Source organism: Procambarus clarkii, chromosome 93, assembly GCF_040958095.1.
Source record: "Procambarus clarkii isolate CNS0578487 chromosome 93, FALCON_Pclarkii_2.0, whole genome shotgun sequence".
In the NCBI taxonomy this organism is placed as follows: domain Eukaryota; kingdom Metazoa; phylum Arthropoda; class Malacostraca; order Decapoda; family Cambaridae; genus Procambarus; species Procambarus clarkii.
This window is the reverse complement of record NC_091242.1, coordinates 5,745,451-5,762,300: the sequence shown is the minus strand read 5'-3', so window position 1 is coordinate 5,762,300 and position 16,850 is coordinate 5,745,451. Positions and strand designations below refer to the sequence as shown.

Below are 16,850 nucleotides of genomic sequence, written 5' to 3'. Positions count from 1 at the left end.
ATTTTAAAAAAGTGATTGCAGTATCAAGAAGAGTATTAATGAAAATATTAGCTTCACAGCACTAATACTGTATACTATATGTGGTTAAGAATACTAATTTAATTTGTAAGCTTTGGAAAAGGCAAAACCCAGCCACTTGGACTGGACTCGCTTCATGCAGGTCGGCGTTCAATCCCCCGTCCGTCCGAGTGGTTGATCACCATTCCTTCCCCCCTTCCCATCCCAAATCCTTATCCCGACTCCTTTCAAGTGCTATAAAGTCGTAATGGCTTGATGCATTCCATTGATAATTAAAAAAAATTAATTTGGGAAAGGCATTTTTAAAAATGATTCATAAGAAAGGCTGGTTAGAAATGTTTTAATACATTTTTCAATTATTTCTTATTTTCCATTGCAATGATGTATTAAGAACTATCAAATTTTACAGGCAGTTCATCTTCATAATTGTCAAAGATGTTGGACTGGTTCTATGTGGTATCAGCACTTGTTGTTGTGCTGCATCTGCTAGCAGATTGCTGCACGCTCTATTGCAGCATCTTATTGATAAGCTTCCTAGCTTATATGAGGTAAGGAAACCTGCAGTTTATACATTATCATTCAGTTATGTGCATATAATAATGGTTGTAAAGATAACTTCTTTTATTTTAATTTGTTTATCGTCATTAATACAAACTTCAAAAGTAGATGGATGAAGTGTTGTAATCATTATGATACATTGAGGGTGGAACCAATTTGACAAGTATTGTACTTCTTGTAGACCCAAGCAGTGACAATATGGTTTCCACATAGTCAGGGACAGGAAGGCTTTTATTGTAAATTCATTTAGGTCCACCCTCCCCCTTGGCCAGCTACTGACCTTCCACAGGATGTAACAAACACGACCTTTTGCTTGGGACCCACCTGCATACATACAGGACCTGATCATTTTCTTATAGAACTTCAGCTTGGAGCCAGTGGCTGAGTTGACAGAACACTGGATGTGTGATCCTGTGGTCCCTGGTTTGATCCTGGGCGCCGGCGAGAAACAATGGGCAGAGTTTCTTTCACCCTGATGGCCCTGTTACCTAGCAGTAAATAGGTACCTGGGAGTTAGTCAGCTGTCACAGGCTGCTTCCTGGGGGTGGAGGCCTGGTCGAGGACCGGGCCGTGGGGACACTAAGCCCCGAAATCATCTCAAGATAATAATCTCAAAATACTTTATATTTACATAATTTATTGTCCATTATTTTAGTTATTTAATTTAATTTTTTACTTTATCTTATTATTTTAATTATGTCTATCTTGGACATGCTGTAGCAACTGGATTAAGAGTAATAGAGTTGCTTTAAGTTCTTAAAAGTTTGTTGTGGTTAATTAAATGTTCCCATTAATTGCACATTAATGGTTCATAATAATAAATCTTTCTGTTGTGTTTTTTCAGGTTCATATATCTTCCCGCAGAGTGTGATCTTGTCCTTTGGTTTTATGAACGCTTTGGCCAGCCAGTTGGCAAGTTGATTCCTTAAAACTGTTTACAACATTTTATTTAGTTTTTATACACTATGTGTATATATATATATATATATATATATATATATATATATATATATATATATATATATATATATATATATATTTATAATGTCGTACCTAGTAGCCAGTATGCACTTCTCAGCCTATTATGCAAGGCCCGATTTGCCTAATAAGCCAAATTTTCCTGAATTAATATATTTTCTCTATTTTTTTCTTATGAAATGATAAAGCTAACCATTTCATTATGTATGAGGTCAATTGCTTTTTATTGGAGTTAAAATTAACGTAGATATATGACCGAACCTAACCAGCCCTACCTAACCTAACCTAACCTATCTTTATAGGTTAGGCAGCCGAAAAAGTTAGGTTAGGTTAGGTAGTCGAAAAAACATTAATTCATGAAAACTTGGCTTATTAGGCAAATCAGGCCTTGTATTGTATAGTAGGCTGTGAGTGCATTCTGGCTACTAGGTACGACATTATATATATACATATATATATTATATATATATATATATATATATATATATATATATATATATATATATATATATATATATATATATATATATATATATATATATATATATATATATATATATATGTCGTACCTAGTAGCCAGAACTCACTTCTCAGCCTACTATGCAAGGCCCGATTTGCCTAATAAGCCAAGTTTTCATGAATTAATTGTTTTTCGACTACCTAACCTACCTAACCTAACCTAACCTAACTTTTTCGGCTACCTAACCTAACCTAACCTATAAAGATAGGATAGGTTAGGTTAGGTAGGGTTGGTTAGGTTCGGTCATATATCTACTTTAATTTTATCTCCAATAAAAAACAATTGACCTCATACATAATGAAATGGGTAGCTTTATCATTTCATAAGAAAAGAATTAGAGAAAATTTATTAATTCAGGAAAACTTGGCTTATTAGGCAAATTGGGCCTCGCATAGTAGGCTGAGAAGTGAGTTCTGGCTACTAGGTACGACATATATATATATATATATATATATATATATATATATATATATATATATATATATATATATATATATATATATATATATATATATATATATATATATATATATATAAAAATATACTGTACTGTACAGTATTTTATATAAAATGCAAAGTGAAGAATGTATACCTCCTAAGTACATTACTTCTATAAATAATAATATGGATGTATTATGTATGTAATGGATAATCATTCCTAGAAAAACTTACTTTAATTATATTTTCTGGAGGATCCCCTAGGTGGCTCACTGAATCTATTTTGCTGAGGTGGCTTCCCCATACTGAGCAATAGGAATCTGATTTGACCTACCGGAGACCAGAGCCAGAACCTGGTACCCTCATGGAGGCACAGGGTAATATAATTGTTACGATAACCAACACAGAGAGAGAATCCAGAAAATAAGCAAAACAATACAAGCATCTATATATTTCACATAAAGTGTAGCACCAAAACAGCCATAGGACTCTGCAAATGACTCACTCAGTTCTAGCTCAAAGCCCCTAGAGAGCAAGGCTGCCAACAGGTGGTGCCTTGGGAGCTCCTAGCTCTTGAACCTCCAATGAGCCAGTCCTGTAGCTAATGTGTAAGCAATCAGTTTCCAGTGTTGGCGAATCCCACTTCTTTGTACTTTATCATGTGGGAGCCATTTGGTTGTGTGTCGTTCTGAACCTTAATATTTGCTTCATATGTATGTTTACAAACCTCACTTCTTGTATGGAAGATTTTCCCTTGTTCCAGGATTGTTTCTTCAAGGCTTCTTCAAGGCTTTTTCTGGCTAAGAATGAAACAATAGGTTTCCAGAGGGATACCATACTTTGATAATTGATACTAGATTAGTTTGGCCTGCAATGCATCATTTATTATGTCTAGTTGCAGCTGTTATCACCCTGCCACTAGTGGTGCACAGGGGTAACACTGTGGATCCGGTGTCTCTGGTTCCATGTTCCAGGGTTTGTTTGTCTAAAAGTTCTCGGCAGTGCCATAAAATGTTGCCTGTCTGTGGTCTACCCTTAGGCTGATAGTGTGCACAAGTTTACGACGTTGTCCATGGTGTTTCCAAATGTCTTGGGCAGATATTTGGGCTTGGGTTTGGCCAGTCCAAGAGGGTGTTGGCAGTTTGTTACTTTGCAAACGTTCCTGGTCTGCGTTGGGCTTGTGTAGGCTTTAGGATGGTTAGCTCATCACTAATTTCCCCATCATAGGGGTTACTTCTACAGCTTATCTTTGCCCCTGGTGAGCTACCCTTTGTCTTTTCTTTGTGGTGACATAGCACCAAGGAGCACCTATACCAAAAAACTAGCATTGAATGTAATGAAAAGTGGCTCTGGTGGCTCCTTGGGGCCTTCCCTTTCCCAATTAAGGGACTTTGGTCTTTGGGTTTCCTGGTTTTGTGACTGAAGGGATATGGGTTGGTAATTCAAGGAGGAATGTGCATTAAAATTACTTCATCAAGTAGTTCATAAATCTCAGGGGTTTGTTGTTCTGTTTTCTATGGTTTTTCCATGATGTCATCTGTTTTAACTCCATTCCTCCCTCTCTGGTGGCATTTCCTGATTAGGGGAATTTGTGCTCCCCTGATCCTTGAACCTCTATAGAGGGAGGCCAGGTTTTGGCCTCTAGTTTCTGGAAGGCTTATTTATAACTCGATAGGACCTGGAGACATGGACTAAATTTTGTGGAGCTTGCCAGACAGCAAACACCAAGGAACCACCGAGACCTACCAGAAGGAAGCATTTCGTTACAATTTTTTTTTTTAATTATTAATGCTGCCATTTATGATAACTCAATACTGTATTGTATAAAATAATTTAAAATATCTACAACTTTTTTCTTTTTGGCCACAAAAGAAAACATATTTTTGTATCTTCATATTATACCTATTTTTTTTTGTCCTCCAGCACAAAGAACTTGTTAGAAAAGTTATAAACAAAATTGTATACAGTTATTATTACTTACAAAGTTTTAAATATTTGTTGTCTTTAGAAAGCCTCAAAGGACGTGTTGTGTGGATCACCGGAGCTTCAAGTGGAATTGGGAAAGCCCTGGCTATTAGATTAGCTCAAGCTGGAGCCAGGGTTGCCTTATCTGCACGATCATCAGAAAGTCTCAACCAAGTCAAGGAGATGTGTATTAGTGAGTTGATTTTCATTAATTGTTTGCAATACAGCATTCCAAGAAATTATTCCTCCCATTAAATATATTTTACTATGTATTTCTTAAATATTTACTGTAATTCCTTCTACAGTTTAAATTCTAGATTGACCCTCATTCCATTGTTGTTTCAATTTATTGATATTGGAAGGAGTATATTTTTACCCAGTCCTATATTCACATTCATTGTAGTATTTTTACATTTTATGATCCTACAGAAGCAGTGATTTTACCCATATTTCACTCTTTATTTTCCCTCTATTGTTTTAAATTTATTTCTACACTACAAATTTAAGTGTTAAGTCATCACATTTTTGCCTTTTAATTATATATATACTACAGCAATATCAAATACTTTTCTCTCCAGTTTCAATACAAAGCTCATAACAGCATTCATCAATTTAACACTCTGTGTTGGACTCGGTCAGTACTTTCTAAAATATTTTTGTGCTCTCAGTATAGTACCAAATCATAGTATAGTACCAAATCATTGGCAAAAAGACTTATCACCATAACCCATTACCATTTAACCTGGTCCAGTTTTTCTTCTACCATGTTTGCCCTTTCTTCATCTGTGGCAGTTTCATTCGATAATGCATAAAGAGTCGCAGAGGAATTAGGACAATTGTTTGTTGTGCTTCACTTAATTTTTTGGCAGTTTTACTCAGTTTTAGCTCAATTTCATATTATTGTGCTTCTCTTACCTCTTGGTGGGGCTGTGTAAGTCCAGAGGACCTGGTAATTTTGTGGATGTCTGTGGTTCCAGAAGCCAACACACTAGGAAACTACTTAATTAGGCCTCTCAAAAAAGTTATTTTCATTACATTCAATACTTGATATTTAAGATCTCTGAATGTCACATATAACTATTTAAAATGTCTGTTTCAGAATCTGGAGGAGTGAAAGAAAATGATGTCTTGGTGCTTCCTCTAGATATGATTCAATATGACCAACATCAAGCAACATTTGATGCTGTCATCAAACACTTTGGTGAAGTAAATAAACTAATTTTGCTTATAGCCTATTATGGGACTATAAATATTACCCTTGATAGTGACTCATAAAGTCGGAGATACAGTAGTTTCTGTTGAGCACCTACCAGACCAACAGTGAGGGAGGGAATTGTCAAGCGAAAGCACCAAGCCATAACAACTATATAGCACTTGGATAAGAACTTGGGATGAGACGGGGAAGAGGAATGGTGCCCAACCACTTGGACGGTAGGGGATTGAACTGCTGACCTGCATGAAGCGAGACCATCGCTCTACAGTCCAGCCCAAGTGTTGGAGAGAGAGACCAACAGTGAATGGCAACAATAACCCTGCCAGATATAGGTTGAAACATATTACGACTGCTCAGATCACAGGAACATTTTGTGTATAAGATCAATATCTAGAAACTATTTATTCTTATCTTGTATCTTATCCTGATTCCAATAGAATATTACGGTTTGGATCTCATAGTACAATTGGGTTCATTCTCGCCTCACAATTGGGGATTCCAGGTTCAATTCCTGAGTGAGACAGAAATGGTTGGGCAAGTTTCCTTTCATCTGAAACCTCTGTTCACCTAGCAGTAAATAAGTACCCGAGAGTTAGGCAACTGTTGTGGGGTTGCACCCTAGAGAGGGTTGGTAGTTCAACCTTTGGGGACTGCAACACAAGCCTAAAGTACTTACACAGGCTTCCTGTTCCAAAATTAATTAATTATTATTGAATTATTAAATAGCAGATATGTTTAACCTTTGACCATAAATTAGGTGGGTAGAAATAGCCTAAGCTACTCTATCCCTTTGAGATGTATTTCTTTCTTGTACTCAATAAACATACTTGAACCTTAATTATAATATAGGGTACCTTAGTATATTAGTATTTTTGCTGTTTAACTGTAATTCTAACTTGTATATCTAACACTAGTACATTTTTTGATGAGAAATCTTCATACATTACATTTTTATTTCACTTTCCCCACTCTTTGGGGGATAGAAATGAAAAAGCTTCACCTTGTTAGTAAATTTTTAAATCGAGTTTATTTCTTGCCATTTTTTCAGCTGGACATTCTTGTCAGCAATGCTGGACGCTCACAACGTGGACGCTGGGAAATGATTAGACATTGATGTGGATCATGAAATATTTGACTTGAATGTCTTTTCACTCATTTCACTTGCTCGCATTGTCTCCAAATATTTCCTAGAGAAAGGCAGAGGTCACCTAGTTGTAACCTCAAGCACAGCAGGCAAGCTTGGGGTGCCTATGTCAGCTTCTTACACAGGATCTAAGCATGCAATCCAGGTAAGATAATGTAACAAAACTTTATTAATACTACATAATTTCATTTACCTTTGAAGTCATTGTGTTGTTGATGACTTTCATTTATCAGGTACTATAGCAGTCCAATAAACAAATATTATACTTTAAATGTATGTAGGAAGAAAATAAAAAATTGATCGCCTTGAAAATTATATGTGCAATTTAGATTGCAGTACTGAAAATGGGATTAATAACCCATCCTCCTGTTTAGATAATACCTATTGTGAAGATCGTCAATAGTCACGAATTTATATGTACTTAGCTTTTAAGATAGTAGTATACTGACTAGTAAGGCATTCTTTTAGAATAAACGAAGCTAAAAACAAACTGAAATATTCCTAGGCCTAGTATAGCGTACACATGTACTATATTAGGCCTCAGATATCGTGTATTAGGCCTAGGAAGGTTAGGTTAGGTTAGTTTAGTTTAGTTTAGTTTATCAAAGCAACACAAGTAAAAATAGTTTTCTGGTTTGTCCAACTCAATAGTTCAGATTTCTACTTTCTAATTTTGTTGTATGTCGGTAGATATACAGTACTATGGTCCTCGTCATTACCACAAATACTACCAAAACAGTATTGGGAAAACTACTGAGCATATTTAAAACCAAACTCTATGGTTCATTTTATTTTTGAGAGTCTCTGGTTTTCATTCTCTATTATGGGTACTTTTTCCTTTTAAAAGGAGATTTCAAGACTATTGCATAGGAAAAATGCTAGATGTAGTTTAAATCTCTTTACAGACAGGTTCTCTTGGTAGTTGTAATATGACAGGTTGAAATTTAAATTTAGCTCGGTGAACTCAGCCCTTAGAGTATCGGAAATATTAGGTAACTATAAATAAGGCTCCAATCATGGATTTTATGAGTTTTGTAGATGGACTCAACATTACAAGAAACAGTTGAGGTCTTGGAAAAGCTATTGGGGATATTTAAAACCAAATTCTATGTTTTTTTTCTGAGTTCACATGGTTTTTCTTCACTCAGATACAGCCCTGTTGCTTTTTGAAAACAAGTTTTGAGGGTGAAAATGTGAAAAATAAGCTAGATGTGGTTAATTGTTGTTCATTTGGTAGTTATCTATTATATCATAGGTTGAAATTAAAATTTTGCTAAGTGAAATCAGCCCATAAGGTGTGGGAAATGCATCCTGGAGGCAAGTCTGGTTGTAATGAATCCGGGTTGGTCCCATATAGTTCGTTGAATCGAGGTTGTACTGTACAGTAATTGTATTTCTCTGTGGGGGTGTGTATTTCTGTGAACTCTATGGGCAGATTTTGGCATTTGAAAATCTTAAACCATCTTTTCTATACATTATACACATTTGTAAAGTGTGTCATTATGCTATAACATTGTTTCTTAATATTTGTCTTTACCCGTGCAGTATGACTGCACTGGTAATTTATTAAAGATAAACTCATTTGATTGATCAGATTAACTGGTCTAAATATAAAATGTTATTTCAGGGATATTTTGAATGTTTACGAACTGAGAAGGCAGGACTGGGATTAGATATCACTATTGCCTGCCCAGGTCCAGTTGATTCCAACCTTCTCCAAGTCTGTGCTACAGAAAACAAAGGAGAGGTAAGTGCAGTTGACACACAAAAACGTTTTTATTCATTATTACCGTTGCAAGAACTGAACCCTGTGGTACTTTACTCATGACATTTCTCCAGTCTTATACATTACCTCTGATTACTGCTTTTTTTTTTTTTGTCTTGAAACTTTAATTGTTTACAATATATGTACTGTAAATGACTTGGATGCTCCGGCTGTTGATCTGTAAAAAAGTTACTGAGTAACATTATAAAAATGCCTGAGTGGTTGGTTATAAAAAGGAGTATCTTGCAGATTGCTTTATTCTTATGTGTATATTGCATGCTATTCAGGCAGGAGAGGCAGTTGAGCCTTGTAAGGTTATACTAGCTTGAAATTGTTCTGGATTTAAGAAAGCATTTATTAAATACCCAGTACAGAGTTTATTAATATATAAATTCTTGTAAAGACATTAGCATGCATAGCATTTCAGGCAGGTGCTTTATCCTAATTTTTCCCCTGAATATGACTCGCTAAATCATTTAACAACCAGGTACCCATTCACTACTGGGTGAACAGAGGCCACAGTTAAGGATTGGTGCCCAGTCAATCCTCCCTGGCCAGGATACGAAACCCAGGCCAAAGCATTTGCGTAACACCGGGCGAATGTTTTACCACTGCGCCATGGGGACTACTAAGTATTATCTAACATTATGTCAAAAAATATGGATAAAATGTTGGCGGGTAAATAGCAGGCTGAATTGCATTTTGTTTTTAATTACAGACGCTTGGACAAGAACGTATTGGCAAGAGGATGTCTGCTGAGCGATGTGCTCATTTATATGCAGTGTCTATTGCTAACAAACTTCCAGAAGTGTGGATAGCTGATCAGCCAGTCATCACTCTGATGTATCTGAGCCAGTATTTACCATTCTTGATTAAAAGGTAAGTAGTGCTTTAAATTCAGGCTCATAAGTGTCACAAAAAATTAAAATTAAAATACTGTATTAAATTAGCTAAAAATTAGGTCTTTGAATGTTCAATATATATATGAAAATCTAATTTCTGAGACTCGCCAGTAGGCAAGATATTATTGTCCCATAGACAGAATCATGCTTGTCATAGCAATTAGCATTCTGTATCAGTGGGGTAGAGATCTTTTAAAATATTCCTGTTAGGTAATATTAGTCCTAGGGATACACTAGGAGTTCAGTCCATCCCAGAATGACCTCTACAAGTTTCAATCATGTACTATACAATACATTCAAAGCGCTTCCAAATGGTGTTTCTTGCACCAATTTCAATTCAATGGCTTCAAATGGTGTTTCAATGGCTTCCAAATTCCAAAAAATGCAGGGGTGCCATAGGCACTATTAGGGAACACTGTATAAACATCAGAGGTCCACGGTTGTTCAACATCCTCCCAGCGAGCATAAGAAATATTGCCGGAACAACCGTGGATATCTTCAAGAGAAAACTAGATCATTTTCTCCAAGGAGTGCCGGACCAACCAGGCTGTGGTGGATATGTGGGCCTGCGGGCCGCTCCAAGCAAGAGCCTAGTGGACCAAACTCTCACTAGTCAAGCATGGCCTCGGGCCAGGCATGGGGAGTAGAAGAACTCCCAGAACCCCATCAAGCAGGTATCTTGGTGAAGGAACGACTAAGAGCAAGAGAATTAATACTTGACAACCCCTGAGTAACACTCGGCCACTAAGAAATTGACTAAAAATCTCCCTTGGCCTTCCTTGTATCATAAATGGGACCTTCCTAAGCTGTCTTACACATTGGCCATCTACAATGACTCATGGTTATTTAATGGAAAGGAAACTTGACTTGTCTCATTTAAGATGGCATATCTTAGTTAAATGTTCTTTTTAAGATATGAAATTATGCTTTCCAACAATTTACAAAACTAATTGCTTAATACTTTGCTCAATGATTCAGGCTCTTTTTTAATACAGGTAACCCTTGTCTTATTTTGCACTAATATCAGCATTTTGAATAATATTTAATTCCTTAGATTGAATTGTACATTAAAGTACTACATACAGTAGTAATACTGGTGTATCGCACCTTACCTTATTACTAGTCCACTCATCCTTATGCTACAGTCGTACATATCCTTGTTGAATGTCCTGACTTCCAGGATGAGCTTGTCTTGCTTTCCGACCGTCCCTCGCGGTCACTTGTCCCTCGATAGAATTCTTGGTGAATCAGATACTTTTGATATCATTCGTCGTATATGTTTCTGTTCTCGTATTGGCATCCTTGGTGATATTTAGCGCCATCTGATTATTCTGCACATTTGCTGGTGCTTCATAGCCTTCCCGGGTTGGTGCCTTCTTTTGATAATTACTTGATTAATTAATTTGATAATAACTCATCCTTATGCCCCTTCAACCTTAACCACTGGTTCCCTCATTTTTACTTCACTTCTATGTTCCCATACCTCCTTCGTCTTCCTATCCCTTCTCTCCCTCAACTTTATTCTTTTAGCTTTACCCCTACTGCCCATTAAATCCTACATTATCCTTGTACTGTATTGCTCTTTCATTTATTTTCTTTACTCCATGGCATCTTTTACTCTTTCAACATTGCACCTTATAACTGCTTCACTTTTAACCTTCCTCGAACTTCCCCACCTTTATATTGTGGTGCTCTTTGCAGAGTCATGCAGGTAATTCCATTGAAGCTGATCATGAAATTGCGAGATGGCAGAGATGATGCTGCCCAGCTCACTGGCACAGAAAAAAAGTCATAGAAGAATGAAAATCTTAAATTGATGGACTAAAAATTCCTGAAGAAGAACGGAAAATGTGAGACCTGCGGAACGTCTTGGAAGATGAATCAAAATAAATAAAGTATGTGATTTTTTTGTTATACATTTTATAATATTAAAGGTCTTTAGAAATAGTATGTTTGCAACTATTATACAGTGCCAAGGAACACAAATTTACACATTATTTCCTAATTGCTTATACCTAAAAAGTATAGAAAATGGCTTATTCCCATCAAAATTTTCTTTTGTGACTAAGACACATTTCCAATAAGAAAACATGCAAATTTGTTTCTTATTGTTTTAATTGGTATCCCTGCTGTTCAAAACGCAAAGATAGCAGGAAAACTTGGTAAAATTGCTTTGGAAATCGATCAGGAATGCCACCATCTTGAAGTCTTCCTGTGACCTCTCAGCCATACTCATCATACTTCAAGGCATCCAGCAGGGTCTTGATGCTGTTGTAATCCTCTTTGAGGTGCACCGAGTGAGTGAGGGGAAAAAAATTGGGTGCTTGTTGCCATCAAGGAGTTACTCAAGTTTTACTTGGTACTGAATCAATCTGGAATGTTCTGGAAAGTAAATAAATTTCAAAACATCACTGTCATGGTCATAAAAGCAAAAGTTTGTGGGGAATAATAACCATTTTCTACACTATAGAGGCATAAGCAATTAGTAAGAATAAGAGAACATAGGTTCAAACTAAGGAAATTAGGAGGCCAAAACCATCAATAGTTTTCAAAGCATTAAATGATAAGAGTACAGTACGGTGGAACCTTGGTTTACGAATTTTCCAGTATATGAAGTCAATTTCCTTGTAAAATTTGATTCTGTGTACTAAGTTTGCCTTGGAACACGAGTGTTTGTTGATACAGTACATGTATGGGTCGCCGAGCATGTGGGTTCTGCTGGGCACGGGGCGAGGGCACGTTCAGTTTACCCCTAATGACCGCCATCACCGCCTAGTGATGACTGTGCTTAAATTCTCTGTGAAGAATTTCATTGTTTTTCTGCTTTTTTGGTTTCTGAACATAAAAGTCCTTATTATATATCATGCCATGGGTTCCAAGAAAGTCAGTGGTAAAGTTTAACCTAAGAAAATAGTTGAGGGTGACAATAGAGGAAAAACAGAGATCATTCGTAAACATGGAGATGGTATGTGGGTTGTTGATCTAGCTAGGCAGTACAACAAATCTATATATCAACGATATGCACCTTAATTGCTAAGAAAAAGGACATTATGAGTGCTAAAGTGGCAAAAGGCGTAACAACAATCACGAAACAAAGAACACAAACACTTGAAGATGTTGAAAAGTTATTATTAATTTGAATAAATGACAAGCAGTTAGCAGATAAAGCTGAGGCAGGCTGTTGCATTAACTTTTTGAATGACAATGTGATGTCTCACTACAGACAAGTGTTAAAACTTAGGGAAAAACAAGTGTCTATAGACAGATTCTTAGTAAGACAAACAAGCACTCCAGAAATGTCATCACTGCCTGATGTTATAGTGGAAGGGGGATTCCCCTTCCAAACACTAACACCTCTCCCATATCCCCCCCTCCTCACTGCCTTCCATACGCCAACAAGTCCTCAATATAGGTAAGGTATAGTAAAAAAAAAATTAGTATTCTGTATAAAATGTATTTTTGTTCATCCATTCTGCACCCCCAATAATAATAATTCGGTTTACATAATTTCTTATGGGAATCTTTGGTGTGTGAACCATCTTGAAATGCATTAAATTTGCAAACCAAGGTGCCACTGTACATGGAAGACAGGAATCATTTGGGTAATTACTAACTACCCAGGCACAAAACAAAAATGTAACAGTGTAATGTATCAAAGTATAATTTTCAGATTGTACTGTATATACTTCATAGTAATGGATTTATATTTTTCCTATATACAGTAAATATTTTTTAAATGTTAATTAGGTTTATTAAAGGGATTTTAACTGAATATGGTTTTCATCAATGCAATAGTGTATATGTTTGTACATATACATATGTTCGTATGTGTGTGTATTTAAATACACAAAAACTGCTAACACCATATTGTGGTTATGATGAATGAAATGTTATCCACAATATGGTGGTTAGCAAATGTATATGACTAGGATGTGGATTGCCCAACACCTTCATGCCAAAGTGGCACCCCATGCAAGACCTAAAATTCCAGTTAGACAGCAGATTGGTGTCTCTGGGATCTGTCTCTATTGTGGGTGCTGGTGGCTCAGTAGGTAGAGGTGTGGGCTGTGCTTTTGTGGTTTGCAGTTCGAGGCTCTGATAGTTCAAAGTGAATGAAATATATAAATACACACATGTAGGGGGGTAGTTCTGGATTATAGACAGTCACCAGAGGACAAAAAAGAATTGTGAGTTGTCTATGCCATGCTTTCTAACCTCAGAATAATATTTCACGAACTGTGTATTTAAAAGTTAAAGAAAGTGTTCAGGACTTATGCGAGACCAAAATTGGAATATACAGAGTTGTACGGTGCCTTTATCTCAAAAAACACAAATTGGAAAAGGTGCTCAGACATGCAATTAAATGACTTCCGGAATTGAAAATCTAGCTATGAGGTGAGGCTAAAGGTGTTAAATATACTAAAGCTAGAAGAAAAAGGTGCATTATCACTGCATACAAAATAACAGGAATCGACAAAATTGACAGACTAATTCTTGAAACCTGCAACTTTAAGAACTCGAGTCAAGATTGAAAAAATGCAGAAAAACATTAAAGTTCTATTTTGGAAATAGAGTGGTAGAGAATTGGACCATCTTAAATGAGGTGTTGGTGGGTGCCACAACTGTCAGCAGCTTTAAAGCGTCTTTATGACAGTACTGGGAAGATGGGACACCATGAGCTTAGCTCTCATATCCTGTAATTACAACCATATGAGGCTATCTTCTCTGGTTTAGGCAGGTGTGGGCCCCAAGATTTTGACCTATGTGAGGATAATAAATAATATACCAATTCTATAAATTATATATTAAAATTCATATAAAGTCCTTTTATTTCATTATCAAATTTAACTTCCAAAAAGTATAGTACAACTACAAAATACTCTGAAGAATAATAGTAATGAAGGCCTCTTAAATGAATATATGGAATTTTGCTGATGTACATATCATGGGGTATTATGTAATAACATTCAACATTCATAAATTAAGGCTTGAATGCTTATGTTAATTTCTGAACACTTTCGCTGACCCGGCAGGGCACCCAAATTGCACTGGAAGGTAGGCCGAGCACACACTCCAATGTTAATCTCATTCACTCACAATGTTTATACTTAATAAGACATTGCAAAAATGTTTGCATGACTATGTTTGTCATCAGCCACTCTGCATGTTTTGGTTTTATGACGCATATTGTGGCATCAGGGAGAGAAAGTGTTAAGTAATCCAAGTACAGTACAATGATAAAATTACTCAAGACTAACAATAAAATATTGCTTCACTGCTGGGAGTACATTCTCATTTTTGTCTAGCAAAATAAAATACATTATCTACGACTTCAATAACATACTGTCCTGTAATTTTATTTGAAACTTTATTTATAAATCAGAATTTTTACTTTACACAAGTTACAACAAAAAATGTTTGAAAGCAATTTTAAAATTTGTAAGATATGTGCACTATAAGCAATATGAAAACATATTTGAAAGTTGATAAAACTGTTTAATTACCTGCTTTAAAGCTGCAATAAAAACTCTGCTCTAACAAATTTTATGTTCCACATTTAACCCCCCCTCCCCCTCACAAATGGGATTGCTTCTTCATTGTAAACATTAGATGCACAGTGATGAACATGATCATTTACATACTTTTTTTTTTTTTTTTTTTTAATCTTTGCGCCAAACATCGCATTCAATGATTTAGACGTTGTCACCCACAGCATAATCCTCCTGGCAACTTGCCAACCAGTTCGGAAAACATATGCAGCTACTAGATGCATAACTTAAAGTTTTTGTTGCTGGTAGTAAATTTTACAATATAGTATTGGTAATAAAGTATTTCAAACAATTACTGCATAAATGCTATATAAATACATTATACTAGTGCTAGTAATTATGAAAGACAACGCCAAGCCAGAAAGAATATAATACTGTGTCACAATAGTCCAAAGGTTCTCGGTATCACGCGGGATGCCAATACAAGAGAAAAATGACTTTGAGTTTTGTCAAAGGTATTGCATTCCCGAGGATTTTATCGAGAGACAGGTGACTCAAAGGAACATTATACCAGAGTATACTTGTACGTGACCTAATTACATAAAAATAATTAGCATAATGATATCAAGAATACCCTGCATTTTTTAGATAAATATACGATTGACATTTCAGGATGCAGTACAGTATTTCATTGTTTCCTTTAGGGAACATAATGGTATATAATATTTGAATTCATTTAAAACACAGTATGTGTACTTATAAATGAACTCTGGTGATGGGATAGGGAATAAAATAATTTACCTACTGTTGAGGTTTAGTGACATTTAAGTAAATGTTTTCATAGGCATACAATTGTATTTGAGGCATATGGTCTACACTGATGCTTGATTGGCTGTCCACAGTTTTTTCAAATTCAATGCATAACATTATTTAAAACAAAAATTACCATGCCTTGAGAGCAACTGCAAATTCAATTACCACCCAAATGTGTTGCATTTTATTTTAAAGTACCAGTGTGAATAGGCTGGGGGCTTTTGACATAAATCAACAATGATTTTATTATGAATGGACAAGACTTGCAATTCCCTATTGGTGACAAGACAAAATTGCCATCATACAACTGGTACTTAATCTTAGGAAAGCCCTAAGCTAATAATTCAAATTAGTCTTATTAGCTGTATTCAATATTACTGTATAATAAACTACACAGTGATCAGTTTTGATTTTATTGGATATATTGTAGTTTCATTTATATTAAGACAAAGAATGCAAAATAGTCCCTAACATCAACAATTTGGAATGACTGAAATGGAATGTATATTGTCAAAAACAAAAAAAAAAAAAACAAAAAAAAAATGGACTGAAAATAATATGGCCTAGCTTATGAAATATAATGGAAAAAATCTATGCTCAAATCAAGAATGGTGCATTAATGATATTATTTGTGTGAAATTATACATGGATATATTTATATTTAAAATAATAGAATATACAAGAAATTCTATTTATTAGCAAATTACAGTATGTTAACAAAAATCCACTTTCAAGCAATTATGATCGTTCATAGATTTTCAAGGGTGACATGGTTATTTATATCAAAGCACAATCTCCATAAATTCCTGGAATCCAAATTCATCATCATCTAAATCTTAATTTAACAAATTTATCACATTCAAAGTATTTTAACTAGTCTAGTAAAATCACTAATTCATTATTGGTATCTCATTGTAATCTTAGCCAAAGTCAGAGTATTTATATACAAACATAAGTAATATTTAGGCATCATATGTGGTTGCAGACACATTACCACCAGTGCCAGTCCAGTTAGTGTGATGGAATTTGCCTGGTGAAGCAGTCAAG

General features: G+C 35.5%; 2 protein-coding genes across 2 annotated transcripts in view; one reads left to right on the top strand and one right to left on the bottom strand.

Annotated features, from left to right (window-relative positions):
- The window catches only part of LOC123746919 (dehydrogenase/reductase SDR family member 7), a 17,133-nt gene extending 2,090 nt beyond the window's left edge, over nt 1–15,043 (top strand). Inside the window, 9 exon segments of the mRNA XM_045728826.2 lie at nt 428–566; nt 1,421–1,488; nt 4,521–4,670; nt 5,577–5,683; nt 6,739–6,795; nt 6,797–6,979; nt 8,462–8,581; nt 9,318–9,478; nt 11,203–15,043. Coding sequence (XP_045584782.1) covers nt 454–566; nt 1,421–1,488; nt 4,521–4,670; nt 5,577–5,683; nt 6,739–6,795; nt 6,797–6,979; nt 8,462–8,581; nt 9,318–9,478; nt 11,203–11,296 — 1,053 coding nt within the window. The 5' untranslated portion in view covers nt 428–453 and the 3' untranslated portion in view covers nt 11,297–15,043.
- Nucleotides 14,291–16,850, bottom strand: part of Pgd (phosphogluconate dehydrogenase) — a 20,409-nt gene continuing 17,849 nt past the window's right edge. The window contains 1 exon segment of the mRNA XM_069319460.1: nt 14,291–16,849. Coding sequence (XP_069175561.1) covers nt 16,766–16,849 — 84 coding nt within the window. The 3' untranslated portion in view covers nt 14,291–16,765.